This window comes from Micromys minutus (assembly GCF_963924665.1).
Source record: "Micromys minutus genome assembly, chromosome: 1".
In the NCBI taxonomy this organism is placed as follows: domain Eukaryota; kingdom Metazoa; phylum Chordata; class Mammalia; order Rodentia; family Muridae; genus Micromys; species Micromys minutus.
The window spans coordinates 161,766,962-161,790,373 of record NC_137969.1 but is presented as its reverse complement, the minus strand read 5'-3'; the positions used below and the strand labels follow the sequence as shown (position 1 = coordinate 161,790,373).

Below are 23,412 nucleotides of genomic sequence, written 5' to 3'. Positions count from 1 at the left end.
ACATTACACAGCTTAAACAGCTTTCTTTTGGCAAGAAATACAAGACATTCCTATTCTTTTACCTTCTACACTTTACAGTTGGAATCCCTCCCCATTCAATCTCATAATTAAATTAAAATACATTTTCATCTAATGCTAGTTAGTGTTTTAGGTATGAACCCAAAATTTCTTCTCTCAACCTCTTTCAGCTTTCTCCGTATGTCTTTATCTTTCTTATCACATTTTAATAGGGAATAATAAAGGCAGTATAAATCTATGAATACAACAGGTCACACTCAAAAAAAAAAAAGGAAAGCAAAAACTACATGACCATACCAATAATGCAGAAAAATCATCAGGCAAAATATAACATCTCTTTATCGGCCCCGCGGTCTCACTCCGCTGTGCCGCTGTTAGTATAGAGCCGTGCGTACAAACTGCGCCACTCGGCCCGCAAGCCGCCGTCTCCACACTATTCCTTTCCCAAGCCGTTCACTCCGCCTGCCCTGCTGCTTCCGTCCCGGGTGGAATTACTGCCCCGGCGTCTTCTTTCCTCCACCGCCCGTCACAACGTCACTTCAAAGCTGGTAACTTTTCAAAGGGGTTTATATAATGGATTCTCAATTCATTCTCAAACCCTCTACACAGTAATTACATCCAATAGACAAAGATACAAACTGTCCTTCCATATGAGATAAAGACCTATAGAATCCCTTTAAATATTTATATCTATCTATGTCCTATTACAGCCACCAGGATCTAAGTATGCTTTCCCTGGCTCCATCTTGATTTTTTTCCAATCTCCGTTCCTCTTCCGTTTTCCAGCTTTTCTTCGCCTACTTCTTCACTGTCCAACCATGTATCACCTTAACATCAATCTACATAACATTTCACAATAAATTAGGTATAGAAGGAATGTGTCCTCAGCCATGTATGAGGACCCTGGTGCTAACACTATGTTGAATGACTGGAAATTAGGTATGAGAAGCAAACAGAAGGTATACAAATCAGAAAGAATGGAGTGAAACCGTTTGTGGACAGTAGGACATCAAAATCTCTTGAAAGTAAAAAATGAGTTTAGTAAAGTTGCAGGATAAGAAAATCAACCTTCAAAAGAAAATTGGTAATGTTTCTATACACCGACAACAAGCTAGTCCCTAAAGGGAAGGTATCAGGAAGACAACTCCACTTTTGTTAAAGGATGAGTTTAACCAACAGGGCTGGATACATCGTCCAGCATTTAAAAGCATGGACTGCTCGTCCAGAGGACCCAAGCTCACTCCCCAGCACCCACGTCAGGTGGCTCTCAACTGCAACTGCACCCTAAAGGGTCGGACATGCTCTTCTGGCCACTGCTGCTACACCATGGGTACCCTATACTCCATGACGTATACATAAAATACAGTGTTAAAGAAAGAATGCATTTAGCAAAGGAGCGGAAGGCCTGTATGCCAGAAGTACAAAACATTAAAGATACTGAAGACATAAATAATGAAAAGCTATCCCATAATCATAGCTTTTAGAAGACCACGGTGAAAATGTTCACACTTCCTAGGGCAATCTACAGATTCAAAGCAATTTCTATCACAGACACAATTTTTTTTTACAGGAAAAAAATAGTTAAACTGTGTACAAGGCATAGAAGATCCAAAGATCCAAAGCAATCTTTAAAACAAGAAAAACAAGACAAAACAAAAAACAAACAAAGCTGGAGGCGGCACATTGACCGACTTCAAAATATCCTACAAAGCTATAGTAATCAAAAGAGGGTTACACTGACATAAAAGATAATTCGGCCAATTAAACCAAGTATGGTTAATATACAATACAACTTGTATAAAAATGTCCTTATGCAATACCACATCGTAAACAATGAACATATACAATAAAAAATAAGACAAAACAAAGAACCTTTTACAAACTTGATTTTTAAAAGGAAGATGTCAAGAACATGCACTGGAAAGGGACAGACTCTTTAGTGACTAGAACTGGGACACATCCAAAACAATGAAATCAAATAGTCATATCATTGGAAATTTAAAAAAGGATTAAAGATTTAATTATTAGACCTAAATCAACAAAACTACTAGAGGAAAAGCGAGAGAAAATTCCCATGAATTTGGTCTGAGAAGTGGGAGAGACTATCTACAGAACAGGAGGAAACATTTACAAAGCATGATTTTAAAAAAGGATAATTACCTAGAGCAGATAAGGAATTCCAACCAAGAAACTTGATTGAAAAATGAGAGAAAAGGGTAAGAAATATGGCTTGGAAGTTAAAAAAAATACTTGTTGCTTTCCCGAGGGCCAGAATTTCATTTCTAACACTCACATCTGGTGGCTCATGACTCCTTGCAACTCTAGCACCAGGGGCTCTGATGCCTTCTGACCCCAACAGGCCCCTATACTCATATGCACATAAACACACAAGTTAAAAATACATTTTGAAAAAATAAGAATCGGAACTGAATAGACATAAGTCAAAGAGAGACACACAAATGGCAGACAGGTGTATAAGAATGTTTAACACCATTAATCGCCAGTGAGGTGCATGTTAAAGCCACCGTGGACCACCACTGCCCATGGTGAGCGTGGCAGTTATGTCTGCAAGGTGGCAGAGAACCACCTGCACCCACACTGCCGCTCTTCCTGTAGGAGAGAACAAACCCTACTGTATTCTGAACATGGGAAAATATGCTAACACGTGTCACAAACATTTCACGTGGTGATGTGAAAAATAATTTTTTTTTTAGCTTTCCTGGTACATCTACAGCTAACCAGTGTGCAATCAATTAATGAAAACAATATGTTTTCAAAGAAGTCTGATAATTTAGTCTTGTTTGGAAACTCACTGTTCATTTTAGTTTCAAGTTTATTTACTTCAAAATCAGATGCTTATGTTTACCAAACTGTCTTCAGAGATTTGGAGACTATAAATGGTTAACTCAGTTACTACCAAATGAAAGGATCACACAGATTCCACACTAGCTGTGTAACCCACAGTACTTACAGACCTTTGGGCTGATCAAATCAGCTGGCAGAAACAGGAAGCAATCCATTATCTTTACAAATGATCCTTCACTGTGACCCACGTTAAAACAAAACTGCATGCAGGGGAAACTAAACACACAAGAGCAACCACAGGCTTACATTTGGTTGATCTCTATCGAAACAAATTGAGAATTAAAGTGCACTCTGAAATCATGGGAATGGACCAAAACAATAAGGAAGTCCTAATATTTGCTTTGAATGCCTCATTGCCTCGAAAAAACACAAGACTAGAGACTTTTTGCCACAACCAATGCTCAGTAGATGGGCAGGCTCTCCTCTTCTGCCTGTGGAGAACAATTAACCATTGCTCAACTGAAATGCACTTTTCTCAGACATTGTAAGATAATTCCAGTGAAATTTACAGTTTAAGTGTGGTAGAAAAAGTCACTGTTGAGATTTCTTTTATTCTTCACATAGAAACCTACTTACCGAAGAAAAGAATTGACTCAGGCCGAGGACGTGGACCTAATTCTCTAACACACACAGGGCAGCTTCCCAAACTGGTGTGTGACACTAACTTTTCCTATGTTACAGCCCTGTTACACAAAGAATGTCCACACTGACCAGCTCGGTCTGCTCCATGGAAGCACGTTCATCAGAAACCTACCAGAGTGAACCTCGAAAAATTATTTGTGGTTTGTTTGTGCATGTGGACACACACGTATAAGTCAGAGAACAACTCTGTGTAGTTGGTTCTCTCCTTCTATCATGTGGGTTCTGGGAATTAAATTTAGGTCACCCATCAGGTTTGGTAGCAAGTGCCTTTACCCACTGGTCCCAGAGGTGTTTCTTTTTAATTTTGTTTTGTTTTTCTCTTTGGAGACAGGGTTTTACTACATAGCTCTGGGTAGCCTGGGACATGCTATGGAGTAGGCTGCCCTCCAACTCAGAGAGGTGACCCTGCCTCTGCCTGCTCAGACTGGAATTAAAGGTGTGTACAATCACACCTAGCTCAGTCAAGTTTTGATAATAAGGCACAATCAGGATATTTTTGGACATTAGAAAAAAGAAAATAAGCATTTTAGGACTTTCTATACTGGCCACATTTTGGGGTCAGTGGCAGTATGCTGGCATTTGTTTTTCTTTAATTTGCCATTATTAATCACTCTTCTGAGAAGAGGTTAGGAAGCATTCCGGGGTGTCTGTGGGAATGGGAGCATGATGCTTAGATGTGGCACGCATCTCGTTAAATAGCATTAATTTTCCACAGTATCTGGGAATCAAACATGTCATAGAATTCAATATTAAAAATAGTAAATCTTAAAAGCTTTTCATACACCACCATTTGGTTAACTTATTACAGAAGCACCCACTGTTCTGGAAGAGCAACGGATGCAGCGTGCCGTGACTAAGGGAAGCCATGACAGTAACACTGGCACCGTGAGGAGAACGCCCTTACTGTTTGTTCTTTACAGTTCCCACTGGGTACAGTAGTGGTTGCGAGCTTTCTTCCTCCACGACAGGCACAGAAGAGACAGTACACGGCCTTCCTTCTATGACTGCCAGCCGTTCTCCGCAAACATGCACCAGAAGCCTGCCTTCAAGAAACAAGCTGCGGACACTGAAGTGCCGGCCTCCAGGTACTCCTGTTCTGCTTCCCCTCTTTTGGTATAAAGTCCTATTTCCCTCTCCTTAGTGAAACTCTGGAAACATAAGCACAGTGGCCTACTTGGTCAGGATGCAGTTTATAAATTCCAAGTGTCACTTAATTTTAATCATCGAGCTTACTTTTGAGGTATTATTCTTCAAACTTTCATATATCAGAACGACAGAAATATGGTCTACATTAGGCCAACACTTAGCATAGTACTGTGATTATCTGCTATTTTCTAGGCATAACATGGATGCACATTAAACATTTTCTCATTTAACACACAAAACAGCCTTATGAAGTAGGCGCCTTCCTCTTCATAGATGAAAAAAAAAACCTGAGGTTTAGTTACAAAGTAACAAAGATAAAAGCATAAACCCAAGCAGGGTGACTTGGGTGCTAATTAAAAGTAGTGCCTATGAGAAACTTCTTTGTAATAACTCCTGTGTCCTCATGATGGGACAGTTACCGCCACTACCGTCAGGCCATCTACACCAGGCTCTGAAGTCACTCAGCATGAGAACAAACTAGCGCCACATCTTAAGAAGGTTGAGGTTCTTCACCTCATTATTTTTCTACACTTCAATTACCCAAGTGTAAAAGAAAAAAAGGCCATTTTATGCATTTAATCTACAGCTCGGAGCTGCCAATTCACAGGGAATACATGAATATCTGCAGAGATTCTTCATGACTTAGTATGTAGGCATTTGAAACTTTCTCTCCAAATCACCCTACCCTCTCAGGCCTTAAGCTTTTATCTGCAGAGCTCACAATTATTTTACTTGGAGAGCAAAGTATTCGCTTGAGATCTCTTGAAAGGAATTTTCCTGATGCTGCCATCTCTAGAGATGTTTCCTGCAGATCACACCTCAGAGGCTGCTCTAAGCACAAGAATGTCTCAGGAAGCACCTGCCTCTGAGTTAAAGATACTTTCAGCTGGGTGGTGGCAGTGCCTGTGTCTTTAATACTAGCCCGTGGTTGACAAAGGCAGGCAGACTTCCGGAGGAGTTGGAGGCCAGCCTGGACTGTGGAGGAAGTTAGTTCCAGGATTACATAGAAAAACCCAATCTCAGAAAAACAGCAACAACAAAACAAAAATAAAACCATCAAAACAATAGAACCCCACTGTGCAGGTGGCCCCAGGATTCATGAGTGGTGACAACAGCAAGTCACCCTCTTATCAGCTACAAAACTCTCACTTCCTTTTCATCCAGCACTCACTAAGCTTGTGAGGTCAGAATACGTTGGCCACTGGCTAAGGAAACTGAAACAGGTCAAATGAGATTCCAGTCTTCTAAAGAGGAGATTGGGAATGAGGAGCAGCTGGCCTACTGGCTGTGCACTGGTTTGTTCATTGACAACGTTACTGGGTGTCCTTAATATGACAGATGTTGCACAGACTGACAAACAATGGCAGGCAAATCTCTATAGATCATTCCCCCTTTAACTGCTGATAGGCAGTGCTAAGCACTTCTGTACTGAACACAAAACTGCTGTTTTACAGCCTGTCCGAAGGTGCAGTAGAGGAATCCTTCACAGTGCCTCAGGCTAAGACAGAGACAATGGAGAGGCACACACAGGGGCGGGTCCTTAGCACACAGTACAGGCTGTGTATGGACTCACAGCTTCCCAGAGGTGATCTGGAAGGCACAAAGCAAGGCTTTCCAGTTCCATTTCAGCAAAGAGAGACCCATCAGGTGGGACAGCTAACCTGAGAGACAGAGATTGCATGTGAAAATTAACTCACGGACCAAACTTATGCAGAAGCTATGGGAAAAGCTTATGGATTCTCATACTAGCTGTGATGAAGAAACAGGGGGAACCGTCCTGTTCAGTTGGGGGGGGGGGGGAGAATAAAGGCCCATTAGAGACCCAGTCTGGAATAACTTCCTCCTCAAAGGTCTTTGAGGGAGCTGTTCCTTCTTGCTGCCTCCACTCACCAGCTTCAGGAGGTAGCTCTTACTGCAGGGCTGCTGCCTCATCTCCGAGGCCCTTCCACTGCCTCCCTGACCTTGAGTTCTCATAGCCTCCAAAGAGCTATTCTTGTGAGGCAGCCTTCACTTGTTGCCTCTTAGGCTTTTTCCTTCAGGGAACTGCTGTGTGGTCTCCATGGTGTGTCGTTTACAGATTTTTTCCATACAAGCAAGAAGTGAGTAGAGACAATATCACAGTACTGCGACTGTGGCAGACGCCTCTTCCTTCCCCAGAAACCATGTTTGCTTGGTCTGGATGGAATAACAACAGAAGGCAGTTTCACAGGACTCTCATTTGTTTCGGCTCTCTTCCTCTTCACCTCTGTCCTGACAGTTGCGTTCGCCCACTGAGAACCCACAAGCTGAGTGAGCGTCTAGGGAGTGTCATGCGGGGCAAGGTGCAGGTTGTACTTCTTCATATTTACAGCCATCTCATTGCCAAAGAATTCACAAAGAACGTATTCTGCCTTACCATAGGCCACCACTCTCTCCAGGGCCTTTTCCTATCTCATGGCAGAGAGACTTGAATATGGACACCTTCCCCCAACCCCAGCTGTATTAACTCAGCAGAATGAATGATGCTTATCTCTACTTGTGATATTTTAGGACTTTAAAAGCCAACTATAGGGCTGAAAATCACAACTGGATGGCCTTTGAGGAAGGGCTATTTTCAGATGACCTGAATGTACAGCAAAGGGATCAAATCCTTTAAATTAAAGTTTATTGACTTAATACAATAAATAATTTTATATATTTTAAAAAAAGGCAGCTATGGGGCAGACAAATGGAAGATGTATGTCCCGACCTTTCTGGTTATCTGGAGGCAACCATATAAAGTAGCAGAGAAGACAGCTAAGAGCAGGTTGGATAGGGCAGAGGGGAAGGTAGCAGGGAGAGAAGCTGTGGAGGCTGCAGTTACCAAAGACACTGATGCTTTGGGCCGTGACTGGGCTGAGTGTTGGGGCTTTCTGCAGAGAAATCTTTGCTCTCTATTCTTACTCCGTAGCTACCTGACAAATTACTAAGACTTTTGTAAATTAAAATAATATACATGTTGTTTCTGTGAGTCAGTTAGGAGTTCAGGTGGAGCTTAGCTGGGTCCTCAGCCAATGACCTCTCAGAAGGCAATCGAGGTGTCAGCGGGGACTGGGACCTCACATGAGGCCTGACTGGGACAGGATCAGTGATGCAGCCAACAGGTGTAGTCCCTTGCGGTGTAGGACCAATGGCTCTGGTTTTTGCTGGCTGTTGGCTCAATGTGCTTCTAGCTTCTTGAAGCTGCTGTACTCCCTTGCCATGTAAGCAGAACAGCTAAAAGCATGGCCATTTGCTTTTCTAGGTAGCAAGAGGGACAAACTTCAGCAAGACATGCTATCTCCTTACGTATGGAATCCACACAGCTCCTCCGTGTTACTGTATCTTATTGGTTAGAACTGTAAACAAGGGGACGACTACGTACAAAGGCAGATGTAGGAAGTGGTTACTATGGGGGGACACCCACAGTCTGCTCACCAGATTCCCGGTCACTTTCTTCTTCCTTTCATAGTATTTTGCACAAAAGTTGGTGCTGTGAAAATTACATCTTTAGCTAGTTTGAGGCTACAATATTATTCAGTTCAATCTTGTAGTAGTTGAATTGCAATCGTTATTTTACATATGCCCCGCTGTTCTCTCTTCCTGACAACAGAACAGATGGTTTCTGGATCAAGGCAGGTATCAGAGTCTTTACGCAAAGAGAAGAAATCAGTGGAACTTAAGAACATTGACAAAGTTAACCAGCAGAGCTGCTGACACGGTGCCTGTCACATGTGTTCTTTAGTTTAATTCAATTAGGAAAAGAAGGAAGGCTTGTCTTCCTTTGGGGATATTGGAGAAATGTAAGGCCCCAAACTCAAACTTGCAGGGGTACAAAGATGAAAAAAGGTCAGCATCTTTTCTTATGTTTGTAACAAAATTAGACCCAAGCTATAAGCTAACAAGTGCTAAGCCAAACTGGAAAGATAACAGGAAATATGTTTCTGTTTTTGTTATAACAAATGATATATTTACACATGAGTATTTCCTGTATCTCTGAGAATATTTTCTTCATAACCCAAGGAACGGATTAGTAAAGTTAGAGGTTTGATCACCCTTTATATAAACTGTTTCCCTCAATTATAGAAAATAGTGAAAACAAGGGACTCATCACTCCAGTGAGAACAACCGTAAGCCACCTGGGGCCTCTATGTTCAGACTGTAAAAACTGTATGCAGAAGACACATGTCCTGGGTTCAGTAACAGTGGTTGTCCATCTGATAACTGCAGAGCTCCAGTCACCAGACACACGGCACTGGTAATTCCACAGACACTAACTGGTTAAGTCCCTGTCACACACTGTATCGTCACAGTTGTCACTCTTTCCAGCCCACTATCTGTTGCTATCCTTTGCATCTTTATTTGGGAGCTTCGAGTTCTTTTTATGGATTTCTAGAAACCCTTTGTAATAAGATGCCAGTTACTAAGTGTGTTGTATAACAACGCAGTGGGTTCAAACCCCAGCACTGCTCCTCACTGGCTGCCTGGACCTGAGTTCATTACCAATGTTCTTCTGAGTCTCCCTTTCCTCCCCCAGGAACAGGATAATAAAAGCGTACGTTACTGAAAGGATTAAAGAACGTTCCTCATTATAATGACCACAGTAATGAGAATTAATAAAAACATTACTTTTAAATAGCCACCAGGGAATCGCATATTTGAAACAAAATTTATATTTTTAAAGTAAGAATGTTAAGAGTTCAAAATTTCTTTTATTTCTCTATTAAGTAAAAATAAACAGGAGGATACTACAGTATTTCCTCGGTTCTAAGCACAGGGAAAATGTATATATGTATGTATGTGTGTGTGTGCATGCCTGTGTGCCTGTGCATGTCACAGAGCACACGTGCAGGTCAGAGCACAGCTGTGGAAGTCCTCTCCAATCACATGGTTTCCAGAAACAAGCCTTACACTGTCAGTCTTGGCAGCAAGCCTTTGCTCCCTGAGCTATCTCACTGGCCCAAGTTAATTCTCTTCAAAGTACCAGGCGAACTAGTAACTCTCACCACAGACATCCTCAGAATGCTTCCCTCTCAGCAATGTTGCTCAGGAGGCCACTTGGTGCACTAGAAAAGCAGTCAGTGTGGTACAGTACATGAAGTCCCTCTGGATGCTTCTTTACGGGTGGGTACTTTGCTTTTTAAACTGTTTTTCCTATCTTTCTGGAATCTGAAAATACCTTAGCTTTTATAATTAAAAGTTAAGTTTTAAAAAGAAATATTGTAAAAAGAAAGTCTGAATACAAAGAAAATCAAAACATGGATTGTAGCTGACATATCAAGGGATTGCCATTAATTCTGAAACAGATGTAAGGGTGGACCCCTATGACTGCACCTCAGATACTCCTGGAAACGGTGAGGAGAAAACAGCCAAGTGTTAGGACCTACACAGCTATGGGTGATGGGTTCTTGTAGATCCATTACATAATTATTTTAGTTCTGAAAATTTCAAGTATCTTAATTTTTATAATTAGGATTTTTTACATTTTGAAAAATGTTGTGGTAAAAACAAAATTATAAGTGAAGAATTTTTTTTATTTATCCCTTGCCTTCTATAATAGCATATATTGCTATTTGGCTGAGATGGTTTGTGCTAAATATGCTTACTTTTTAAAAAAATTATTTTTTATCTTGTTTTGAAACAGGGTTTTAATTGATAGCCCAGGCTGGTTGGCAGTGGCTACATCAGTCTCAAACTCACAATAATCCTCCTGTCATGATGCACGGACATTCTCAGCTGTGGTAAGGAAGTGTGGCATCTGTTACATGTGATACCATCACTTTTGTGTAAGGAAGGAAATGAGCCATTGGCTAAGTACGTACAAGGACCATAAAGGTGTATTCAGAATCAGATGGAGTACACTATACCTGTGATCTCAGTATTCAGAGTGCTGAGGCAGGAGGACTCAGGTTAGTTTGAGGCCAAGCTGGGCTACACAGTGAGTTCCAGACAGTCTTGACTTTAGATAAAGACTCTGCCACAAGACAAAACAAAACAAAACAACCCGGAAGCATATTTAGCAATTCACCCTCCCAGTGAAACATACGGTAAACAAATGTAGAGGAAAGGGAATCCTAAAGAAACTTCTGTTAATGGCTAATTTTACTTTTATAGTATGAAACATTTTCAAAAACTTTAAAGATAAAATTTAAGATTTTTTAAATATTTTTAGAAATAAAAGTAATTTCTCCTGGACCAGAAAGTGGTATCACAAAAACTGAATGAACACAAGAGGTGCTCAGCCAGCAGCCACTTCGCCTGTCCTGCCTTTTAAATGCTCCTCACCGAGAGCTGGCAGGACGGGGAGACTCTCTGCATCTGGGTGTAGCCCGAGACCTGCGCAGTGCTCAGAAGCCCTCAGATGAAACCTGTTAGATAAAACGCAGTGCTGACACGCTTGAGGAATGTTCTATTATAAACCCGTTTTCACTTTCTTGCAGCTTTCCAAAAAAATGAGCCTTTCGTGGTGAAATTTTCCATGCTTAGTTTCAGCCCAAAGGTGATTTTTTTTGCAAAGTTTGAGAAAAATATATTAAATAGTTTTTGAGTTATGAAAAGATGAAAAAAAAAAAAAAAGAGACCACATAAATTTTCCACTTTGAAAGCAGTTTCAGGATTTGCAAAAATATTCAGATAGCTAACAATGGCTGAAGTTGAAAAGTTGAAATTTTCCATGTGTCCAGTTTTCAACAAAGTAGTTTGGGAAATTCAGAGGATATTCATACACACGCATAAACAAATATATACTGGATCTGGCAAGATTTCTCAGTGAGTAAAGGTGCCTGCTGCCAAGCCTGCTGACCCGAGACCACATAGCAAGAAGAGAATTGACTCCTGCAAGCTGTCCTCTGACCCCCACATGTGTGCAGCGATGGCATGTGTGACCACACACATTTGCATATCCAGGCACATGAAAGACATTTAAGATGTGAAAAATGTTCATGGCTGACCAGCTGATCCCTGTGGATTCACACACCAGGACTGCTAGTGGCCACATGACAGATGACTGTTCACCGCTGTACTGTCGTATGTGCCCCATCTCAATTCTGCAAGTCTGATGCTGTTTTCAGTTCAGTTTTTGCCCCTAGCTATGCCACTATGCTAACTTCCTTTATTCTCTGCCTCCACAACTCCAATTCTCTCTAAACCCAGTGCAAAGCAAACATTCACTTACTTCCCATTAGACTTGTCTATGTACTTGAAGAACTCAGGCACCGAAGAAACAATAGTATACGTAAGTCAAAGGAGCTGGAGAGATGGCTCAGTGGTTAAGAGCACCAGCTGCTCTTGCAGAGGCCTGGGATTTGATTTCCAGCACATGTGGACTCACAATGGACTGTAATCCAGTCTCGGGATCCAACAACGCTGGTCTCCTCTGGCTCTGCATGCATGTGATACACAAACACACACAAGCAAAATACCCATACACATACAAATAAAAATAAAAACAATGTTCCCTCGACTAGTTTTTCACTTCCTACACTGAATTTCTCCCCATAGGTCAGCTTTTAGATTAATACCTATCACTAAAAATTCTGCAGCTTCTGTCTCTTGTTTCACTAACAGTGGACTCTCCATGGTTACCCCTAATTGTTAATTCCAGTAAAGTGGTGCTTCCCACCTCTTAACCTTATTAGCCAGCTGTTGGCTTGTTTCAGCTCTAAGTAGAGCTCTGTCTCAGGAAGAATTTAAATGGGGCTCAGCTGGATGGCTGTGTGGCTCCCTGTATCTGCTGGGGGTCCACTGAGAGTGTTCAGTGGTCTAGGAGGGCTGCTCTGCTAAGTGCCTCAGGACCCTCTCATGCCAGCCAATGCCAGCACAGCTGGACCGTTTTTATGGCAGCTACCTACTGACATGGAGGAAGGAGGTTCCCACACTTCTGAGGCCTGGACTTGGAGGTGCCAGAACCTCACCTCCAGGTCACTGCAGTGACTTGCTGAAAGTAGGTCAGGTGCACAGCCGCAATGGCAAAGAGGAAAGGAGAGTAACTTCCTTTTCTGAGGGATGAGTGACAGGGAAGCGGGCTTCTCAGTCCTGCATCTCACTGCACCTTTCCTGACCTCCTTTTCCTTCTCTCAGCTTCTGTGCTCTACAGGTCTGGATGAATGGTTTTCAGAACTTTAACTCACAATTAGATATACATTCCAGAATGTAATCTGAGATAGAAGCACACATTTATAAAATGAGAAACAAATGTCTCAGGATAAATACCTATATTGCAATAAAAATATGCACAGTTCTGTTTTTTATAAAGTGCTGTTTTGTCTTCCACAAATGCATCTCCCCTCTTGGGAAAGGAGTAGACTTCCCAGCTCATGGACCAACACTGGTCACATGACTTGCAGTGGCCTGAGAGGAGAAGTGTGTCCTTCAGGAGACTAAAGTGCAGCCCCTTTCTACCCTCTCCACAAAGTCAGAGTACACCAGACAGAGGCTGCCCATCAGTTTGCATTCTGGAGTAAGGCTGTACAAAGGGTACTAACAGACTGTACTAATGTGTTCAAGAGAACCTGAATTCCATGCAAGCAAGAAGAGGCTTTGCTCAGGCTTGTGCCCTGTGCCTGCACAACTGTGGCACGATCTAGTCTTCCTCATCCACCTAGTAACCCTCGGTAATGACTGAGGATGCATCAGTGGGCTGTGTGCAAGAGTCTGGGGGACACTGTATTTAATGCATCTTTCACTCTTCCTTTCCAGCAAATGAAACAGTTCCTCCAGGATCCATACGTCTTTCCCTCTGCTTGTGTGCTGCATCCATTGTTGCTCGCTTGGACTAGCACACATGCCTATCACTTAGTTGTTGGCTTTTTACTGTACCTTGGTCTTTCTGTTTCCTTTTCTTCAGTGAGAACTGAGCTTATTGGATGTCTGACATCATCACCCATGATCCTTTGGTGGCTTCTAGCTAACCTACCTGCTGTCTATCCCCCATGACTAGCCCAGCTCTGAGTTCTGACAGTTCTCTTTAGATGGATGGTGCTGGAAGCCAACTGAACATTATACCTGCTATTAGTTTCTCAGGGGCCCAGTAACAGAAACACATTTCTCTTCTCTCCCTCATAGTGTTTCACTGTTTAGAAGGCTAAGTGACTCCCACTTTCTACCTCATGGAACATGTACTTCTAGAGGCCTGCTCAAACATTCCAGCTGTGAAGAAGTTCTGTTCAAAAATCCCTGCCAACGGGGCTGTTTTTCATCTTAAGAGCTGGAAGAAGGTTCTTCCCTCAACACGGCCAGAACCTCTCAGCTCTTCCCTACTTTGCTCTCACTTCTTATCACTAGATCTAGGGACAGGGCTCTGGCCACAGCAACTGCAACACATTAATCATCCCCTTTCCCCTCCCTGAAGGTTAGACTGACTACTGAACAGAACACAGCACTGTTACAGGTACTGCTTGATGCACGCCTGACGGCCAGGAAGGCACCACAGAGTAGGGCTCTTCATCACAGACCGTCTTGATAACTGCGCAGTAGGCAGAAGGTCTGAGTTTATTTTGCCCTAATATGGAGGAGATGTGCTCTTGAAATCGACATGTTAAATAACCCAACTTGCCATTCTTACTCTCAGCAAAGTTTTCCAAGCTACTCAGTTGCAGTAATACATTTTAAGTGTAAAATTCTGAATATCTGAAATACTTAATGAAACAAGAGCCCAGTGTATTGGCTCACCCCATGAGCAACCCTGGAGAGGCTTACGTAGGAGGACTGCCTGGGCTATGGAAGCTCAAGCCTAGCAAGTCAGATCTTGTCAAAACAAAAATCAAAACACTGAGAAAGAAAAGCAAAAAGAAACAGGGAAAGAGGCTCTGAGCTGTAACAGCGACTGCACTTCATTTTGCCAGTTTTTCCTCTGGTATCTTTATGGAGCACTGTTCATCTTTACTGACACACAGTATAACATGGCCATCAGATTCTTCTGCCCATAGCAAGCAACAGCGGTGTGTTTTAAGAAGAGAAATGGCCCCTAACACTAAGGGAGGAGGCAGAAACCCATAAAACGGACAGCCAGGACACATTCTTAAAAACAATAAAAATGGCTCAGTTCCTTAAGAATTTTCAGAATACAGGCAAATCTCTTGGCCACATTTTATCCCAACACAGCACCACCAGGAAAACAGCTGCTGTCACTGCTTTGAAAGTATAGAAGTCCCCTCTGGCCCACAGGCCTTGCTGTAGAAAGCTAAGGAAACAACACGTCTGGGGCAAGGCTTCGCAGCACCTGGACAAGCTGCACACACGCAGTCTAAGCTACCTGGAAGTGCCAGGAAAGGCAGACACTTTTGTTCTGAAACAGCAAGCTCTCTGTTACTGTGCACTTTCTCCTGGGAATGCCAAATAACACAAATTTAGGATCTGCTCTCTCTGAAAGATATTATCTCCAAGCGCCAAGTAAATCCCTAAAGTAAAATTACTTGAAATAGCCTCACAGTCCAGTCCACAGCCCAGGTAAGTTCTAATCTTGACTTTAAGGAGATAGGATTTCATCAGATGGTACCTTCTTACCATGCAGAGGGCAGATGCTGAGAAAGCAGGTTCTAGATAACAGGAAAAGACTGCCACCTTTCTGCTTACATGGCAACCATTGCATCTTACTCTTAATTGCTAAGGCAGTGGCTCTCAAATGGTGGGTTGCAACCCCATTGGGAGTTAAAGGACCTTTCACAGGAGTTGCCTAAGGTCAGGCCATCAAAACAACACAGGTATTTACATTATGACTCATAACAGTCACAAAATTACAGTTATGAAGTAGCAATAAAAACAATTTTGTGGTTGGTGTCATCATAACACGAGGAACTGTATTGAAAAGTTCTAGCATTAAGAAGGCTGAGAGTCCGCTGCAGAGCCTCCTTTAGCTACACATAAATGCAGTTGTGCACACTGTAGGCACACACCATAATCTATCCCCCCAAAGGCTAAAGAACGTTCTTGGACCCTCTTTATAAACAGATGTGCCTTCCACTTTAAGATTCTTCTCTTCTTCCTTCAGATAAAAGGAAAGAGGATCCCTCTAAAAGCAACTGTGTTTGCCATTGCAAGTCAGGGCGGCTACTTACCAGTCTACGAATTAGCTTTTATAAAGAAAAAAGAATCCCTATTCTGGACATCACTTTCAAAGTATGTGACAAGCTTCTATTTCTAAAATTTTATACATCAAACTAGATTAAAGAGAGAAACAAAAAAAAATTAATCCCACATTTTAAAAGAGGCAATTATTTTGCACTGAACTGAGCTATAAGTCAGACAATATATCCAGCATTATACAGTAAGTCTCTTAAATAATGTAAGAACAAAGTTGTCAAAAATTATACAGAAATATTGCAAAGTGCTGAACCAAACAAACCAGCTACCAAACTGCAGTTATGCCCTCAAAATCTTATGGGAGCCAAAAATTCCAGTAAAAACAACAGAAGAGATGGGAACACAAGTTTCTTATTATCACACTTCATATGTTATAAAACATAACAGCTAACTTATTTTTGGCAAAATGATTAGGGATTGCAACACCCTGGCTTCCACAACTTACTTGATTGTCAAATGCATCTTAAATGGAGCGTTTCATGTTAACTTCAGGCATGAAGGCAGTGTGCTGTCTTAGAGACACTGAGATTTCAACGCCTCAGCATGGATCACACCAGCAGTTATTAACTGGCCCAGGTGTTTAGTAGTCCAGAGGCAGGCAGGATGTTGTGGTGGAGAATTTCAACAGTGTAGACGACTGAAACCAGACATAGCTTATTTAAAAAAATACTTATTTGCATGAGTGTTATGTATGCCTGCCTGCATGTATGTATGTATGCATGTATGTATGTATGTATGTATATACCATGTATGTATGCATGTATGTATATACCATGTATGTATGTATGTATATATGTATGTATGTATATACTATGTATGTATGTATGTATGTATGTATGTATGTATATATGTATATAGTATGTATGTATATATATACTATGTATGTATGCATGTATGTATATACCATGTATGTATGTATGTATATATGCATGCATGTACCATGCATATGCCTGGTACCTGAAAATGTCAGAAGAAGGTGTCAGATTCCCTGGAACGAGAGTTACAGATGGCTGGGAGCTACCATGAAGGTTCTGAGAATTGAACCCAGGTCCTCTGTAAGAGCAACAATTATTCTAAACTGTGGAACTATCTCCAGCCCCAGATAAAACCTTTGAGTAATTAAAACACAAGTTTGTACACACAATACCTTTATCTCCCTAAAGGTGCCTTTCATGTACAATCACACATATTATTTTTTAGTATACCACTCATGTCTGAGAGTCTTTTCTCTTTGTGTGTGATAAATGTATGTGTGTGTAGGTACATATGTGCATGATGTGATATATGTATGTGTATGTGCATATACATATGTGCATGTACATGTAAAGGCAAATGTTGATGCTAGGTGCCTTTCTTAATTGTGGTCTTAGTCTTTGAGACACTCTCATGGAGTCTGGCACTCACAGGTTTCTTGAGGATGGCAGGCTCACTTTAGGGATCTACCGTCTTTGCTCCCATAAAACTGGGGTTTACACCTGGCTTTTACACAGATGCTGGAGATCTAAACTCATGTCCTCACGGCTGTGGAACAGTTACTTTACTTGTGGAGCCATCTCTTCAGCACCATTAAAGAAGAGGAAATACAGTTTCATAGCTCTCTGAAACTTTGAATCATAATATATCTTTATGAACAGATTGTGTTAACCTTATGTTTCTCCTTTTCCCTCCCCTCTTTCCTTCCCTTCCTTATTTCCATCTTCCCCACCTCAATTCAAGTGTTCACAGGAGACTACAACCCTGGGAAGACACGCGTACAATCCTGTCAAAGACTCTGCAGTCTGGGACCCGATTAAGCTGTGATCAGATTTCTAACCAGAAACTGATAGTAAACATATATGGTTTTACAATTCTGGTCTGGGGCGGAAACTAACCAATACAGCAGTTGCCTAATGACTAAAACTAATCTAGTATTATTTCCATAACAACAATAATAGATACTTGAAATCCTAGGCTACACTCTTAATATTTTACATAGAGTCTCACAAAATCCTTGACGCATACACGAATTATTTTCAGTGTGCTGATGGAAACACTGTGATAGAGACTCAATAACTTGGTCAAGTTTACACAAACAAAAAGTGTCAAAAAATGATTTGAGCCTAAGTGAGTACGAGAGACAGCACTCACAGTTCCTGTGTGAAGAGAGGTGCTAACACACAGGTTGGTGCTGAAAAATATGGCAGACACGTATAGTGTGAGAGGATTCAAAGACAGAAAGGGGATTGTGAGTGATGTCAAGGCTAACCTCAAAAGCAAAACTGCTCCTGAATCAAAGGCCTTATCTAGGGCAAAATACAACTCAGAAGTACAGACTCAATGACAGAATGATCTTCAATTCACTGATTCACACCTAGACAGAAAAACACACTTCCTTATATCCAAAAGGGGACAATGAAAATCCGTTAGGCATTAAAAACACTCAGGGAGTCTATAGTTGTACTCTTTCCAAGTGCTGGTTTAAGCACTGAATGAAGCAAACTGGCAGGAAAGGAGGCAAATTCCTAGTGGGATCCAAGACCCCGCTGGAGATATTTTATCACATGGACTGAAATATTCACGGGCAGGGATGCTGTGAAGGGAACCCGTCCTCTTGCTTAGTTGTCTCAGCCATAAGATTCCAGGCCCTTTGCTAAAAAACACCCCATATCCTCAGGATGTTTCTCAAGAGAACACCAAAGTGGTTTTATATACACACATACCAAATGAAGAAAGAACTTATAAATCGCAGCCACTCAATGGGTCATGTTGAGATACCTGTGAGTTGAGGTGCACCTTTATGTAAAGGCTCTTAAAAAGCTCACTTTAAGCTGGAAGCCGTGACTTCAATGTCTCAATACATAGCACACAGCTGCACTTAAGAAGCAGCGGAGTGAGGCTGTGGGTGCAGCACAGTGGTAGAGTGCTGGCCTACCATGCTTTAGGCCCTAGTTTCATCCCCAGGACCATAACAACAAACAAAAGACAAAGAGAGCTAGTATTTGTGAATGAAAGGATGCATATGTATTTGCAAACTACAAAACAGAAAAGAATCTAAACTCGTTATCTACTTGACATATTCCACAAAGACAGGCATTTACCTGTTGATGATGGAGGAATATTTTCTTATTTAAGTTTTTTTGGAGATTTACCGTTTTTATTTTATAGTATGTGTGGTTTGTCTGCACACATATCTGTGTACCTTCTGCATGCAGTGCCTGTGGAGGCCAGAGAGGCCACAGAATTCCTGAACTATGGTCATAGATGGTTGAGAACCACCTTCTGGGAATCACAGTTGTTGGATCCTCTAGAAGAGCAGTCAGTGCTCTTAGCCACCGAGCCATCTCTCTAGCCTATGGATATTTTCAAAACAGAAAGAGTCCTTCCCATGGCACTCTCAGTGGCTGTTCTTAAACATTGCTTCATAAAAGTACATTAAACATGACATCTGAACTCCAGATAACCCTGGATTCAAAGACATAGAAAACCCCACCATTATCAACTGGAACATTATGGAAATTTCTTAAATACATCTTTGGTAATAAAGAGATAAGGATAAAGGGAGATACCACATTCTCCTTCCCATGTTTTTGAAAAAACATTAAAGTAAAGATGAAGATTTTCTCAAATACACAATCAGGCACCCCCAATCACCTTCTAAGGCATACTTACTGGCAGCTCGGGGGCACGGTTCATCACATGAAGAGCTATATAGCTGCCGACGGAATGGCCAATCAATATAATCTTCACATCCTTTGGCACATGAGCTCTCAGAAAGGCTATTTTGTGCTCTATTTGACCATTCAGACCATAGATGTCCTCAATTTCTTGAGCATTTGGCTCTACAAGCAAAAGTATGAACATGCTTTAATTAATAAGTAAACAAGCTTATTAAAGTAGAAAAAGTATCTACAAAAAATGCTGAAAGTTAAAAGCAGTGACTCAGAGTTAAGTAGTTACCATTTGTCATAAGCCTGTAGTACACTAGCTACAGTGACAGCACCTAAGTTATAGTCATTCACCCTTACCACAGCTGGAAAAGAAGCATTACCTGAAACATCTCAACCCACATTGTGCATGAGACTGACAGCCACAGACCTATGAAGCAGAGGAGGTGAGATTCAAATGAAGGTTTGTTCTCAAAAATCCATGGATTTTCAACTAGTTCATCAACTATTCTTAGTTTAGGCCAGGAGTTTTCTAGTTTGATCATGTGACAGAATACTTGGGACAGTCTGCTGGAACAGACAGCTGGTCCCTGACACCAGAGTTTCTGACATAGTGGTCTGGGTAGATGTCCAAGAATTCTCTAAGCTTCCAGAAGATACACATATGCTGATTCTATTACACTCCGGAACCACTGGATTAAGCTTATATCCAGTGAATGAAGAAAACACACTATACTGCCTATGTTAAATAATCTGTTTATATTTAAAAACTTAAAGACTTAAATAGAAACATAAATGTTAACTCATACAGTCGTGACCTGACATGGCCTTCCTTGCTGTTCTAACTCTTTCTAGAGTCTTCAAGACCTAATTAAAAACTACATTTGCTTAATACCACTGACCCAGAAAGATAAACATGGCATGTAGTTACTTACAAGTGGATATCAGCGTTAAGTAAATGATAAACATGTTCTAGCCCTCAGACCCAGAGAGGGTAAGTAACAAGGGGAGTTCCAGTGGGGGCACATGAATCTCCCTGGGAAGGGGAAACAGAATAGATTCTGCAGGTGGACTGGGTATAGGCGGTGATGGGAACAGGAAGAACCAAATAGTGTGGGGAGGGATGAAGTGGAAGTATGGGGAGAGATGACTGGAATGGGAGGGCATGGGGGGTGATGTGAAAACCTGGAGCAGTGGAAACTCATGGCATCTCTGAGGGTACCCCGAGTAAGGACTCCTAGTAATGAGGATACGGAGCCTGACAATCCATCTTCTGCTGGAACCACAGCCCAGCCACCTTTGACCCACAGTTTGTCCTGTATGCTGATGTGCTGGGATGGTGGCAGCAGAGAACTTGTGGGAGTGGTCAAACAATGGCTGGTCTAATTTGAGCCCCATGCCACCAGGGGGGAAGCCATGCCTGGCACTTCCTGGATGACCTATGGTAGAACCAAACACAACTGGAAAAAAAGGAAGGAAGGAATAAAAAAGAAAAAAAGAAAAGAAAGAAAGGATGTTCAGAGAGAAAAGAAAGTATGTGCTGATATAGTCTAATATATTCATAGATCAGTCCAGTCAATCATAAGAGACCACCTCTGGCAGCTGTTGGGAGCTGGTGCTGAGATCCACAGCCAAAGATTAGGTGAAGAGAGAGCCCAGGTTGGAGGTCTCATCTGGTCAGCACACTCAGAGCTTGGGGAACCCCTGAGGAAGAGGGGAGGAGCAACTGTGGAGCCAGAGCAGTTGAAGACATTAGAGGGCATGGCAGGCAGAATCAGTTAAGGGGGCTCACAGTAACCTACATGGCAGTCATGGGGCCTACGTGGGTCTGCGTTAGATCCTCTGCAATATATGCCATGGTTGTTGGCTTGGGGCTCTGGGAGGACTCCTGATAGTGGAACTGGGAGTGTCTCTGACTCTTTTGCCTGCTCTTAGGACCCTTTCTTTCTTCTGGGTTGCCTCATCCAGCCTTGATGTGAGGGTTTGTGCCTAGTCTTATACAGTACCTTGTGTGTTCACTTGATGTCCCTGAGAGACCTACTCTTTTGTGGGGGAGAGGCGATAGGGGAGTGAATTTGGAGGAGATGGGCGTTAGGGGGAGACAGAGAAGAGTAAAAAGTGGAGAAGTTGCAGTAGAAACATATTGTATCAAAGAAGAATTAAAAAATAACAACAACAACAACAACAAAACTACACTTGCCTTCAAGGAGATTATGGTCTAGGAAAAGGAGAAATAGATTTTATTTATTTTGCCAATGAGCATGTATATGTGGGTGTGCATGTTTACATGTGTGTGGGTATAATTACAAAGCCCTTAAGAAGTACCTCAGAGGGCTGAAAAGTTGGCACAGTGGTTAAGTGCACTTAGTGCTCTTTCAGAGGTCCCGAGTTCAAATCCCAACAACCACATGGTGGCTTACAAGCATCTGTAATGAGATCTGATGGCCTCTTCTGGTGCTTCTGAAGACAGCTACAGTGTACTTACATATAATAAAAAAAAATAAATGTTAAAAAAACAGAAGTACCTCAGAAAGGCAGTGATCATCTGTACTCAGAAAAGTGCTAGTATACATCTTTCCAATGCATTCAAGAGAAATAGTCCAAGGACACTACTACAGATGTATACATTTAGTTATATATTTGAAATTGAGCATAAATCTATATATACCTTCTATCTATCTATCTATCTATCTATCTATCTATCTATCTATCTACCTACTACCTACCTACCTACTACCTACTACCTACCTACTACCTACCTACCTACCTACCTACTACCTACCTACCTACCTACTACCTATCTACCTACCTACCTACTACCTACCTACCTACCTACTACCTATCTACCTACCTACCTACTACCTACCTATCTGAGCTTTGGAGTCATGTTTGTACCGGGCGGTGGAGGAAAGGAACAGGCCAGGGCAGGTGTATCCACCCTGGACGGAAGCAGCAGAGCAGGCGGAGTGAGTCACCCAGGAAGGGACCTTGTGGAGAGAGTAGCTTGCAGACTGTGTGATAGAGACCGTGTGCTTGGCTCCATACTGGAGCGGTGTCTGAGGAGTGAGACCGCGGGGGCCGATAAAAGGTTAAGCTATCTTTTTAATATGTATCACAACATTGGACACACTGAAGGTATGAGAGATGGGCATTTGCAATTATTTAAAAAACAAATTAAAAAAACCTATGAACTTCAAGCGTGTTTTAAAAATAATTTTAATGATTATTCTCCAAACAGACAGTTTAGTCAAAAGTCATCAAGTTATGCTTTCTACTTGATGGGCATGAATGATCCACTAAGGATCTCAATAGGATAAATATAGGGATCAGGAGGGAAATACAAGAAACAAAATACAGGAAGAACAAAATGCTAGAAACGGTAAACAAAAGCAAGAGGCACAAAGTGTGATATTTGAAAAGTGTGAGGAGTTTGAAGGCTATGACTGGCAACAGGGAGAAATGAAACAATGTGTTTAGAAAAGAAAGTCACAAATTGAGCACGTGGGACATTACACTAGGGCATGTATACAGACGACATAGAAAGAGTAGCATGCTTGGCTGTAGGGTCCAGGATGGGTGTTACCGTGCCAACAGCCACCAGTGTACCAGAGACTATTAAATGCACTTAGAAAGATGCTGGGGATTTTAGACACAACATCCAAACACTGATGAGCACGTAGGTCATCCTGAAGACCTCTTATTGGAAATGCTTTCACCAGAACTGCCTAGATTTCAAGTCTGTCTCTGGTTTGAGGATATTTCCCACTGAATGCACTTGCTGAGCATCTCTCACTCAAAAAAAAAAAAAAAAACAAAACAAAACTCTGAAATCTGAATGAGGCTCTTTAGTCCTCTTACCAGCCTTAGAACTGTAACAATGTGCTTAATTTCTAGATTTTTCTCCAGCTCTGCACTTTAACTTGAAAACTTGCTTGAATTTCTAGTGACCATGAGCCCAGGCCTGACTGTCCTCACCTTTGGGCGCATCTTTCCTCAAAGTTCTTCTGCTATGTACTTTCCT

The 23,412-nt window shown here is 41.8% G+C and overlaps 1 protein-coding gene across 1 annotated transcript in view; it reads right to left on the bottom strand.

Moving 5' to 3' along the window:
• The window catches only part of LDAH (lipid droplet associated hydrolase), a 76,094-nt gene that overhangs the window by 26,631 nt on the left and 26,051 nt on the right, over positions 1-23,412 (bottom strand). The window contains exon 4 of the mRNA XM_080924841.1: positions 19,396-19,565. Coding sequence (XP_080780967.1) covers positions 19,396-19,565 — 170 coding nt within the window. The remainder of the gene's footprint in view (positions 1-19,395; positions 19,566-23,412) is intronic.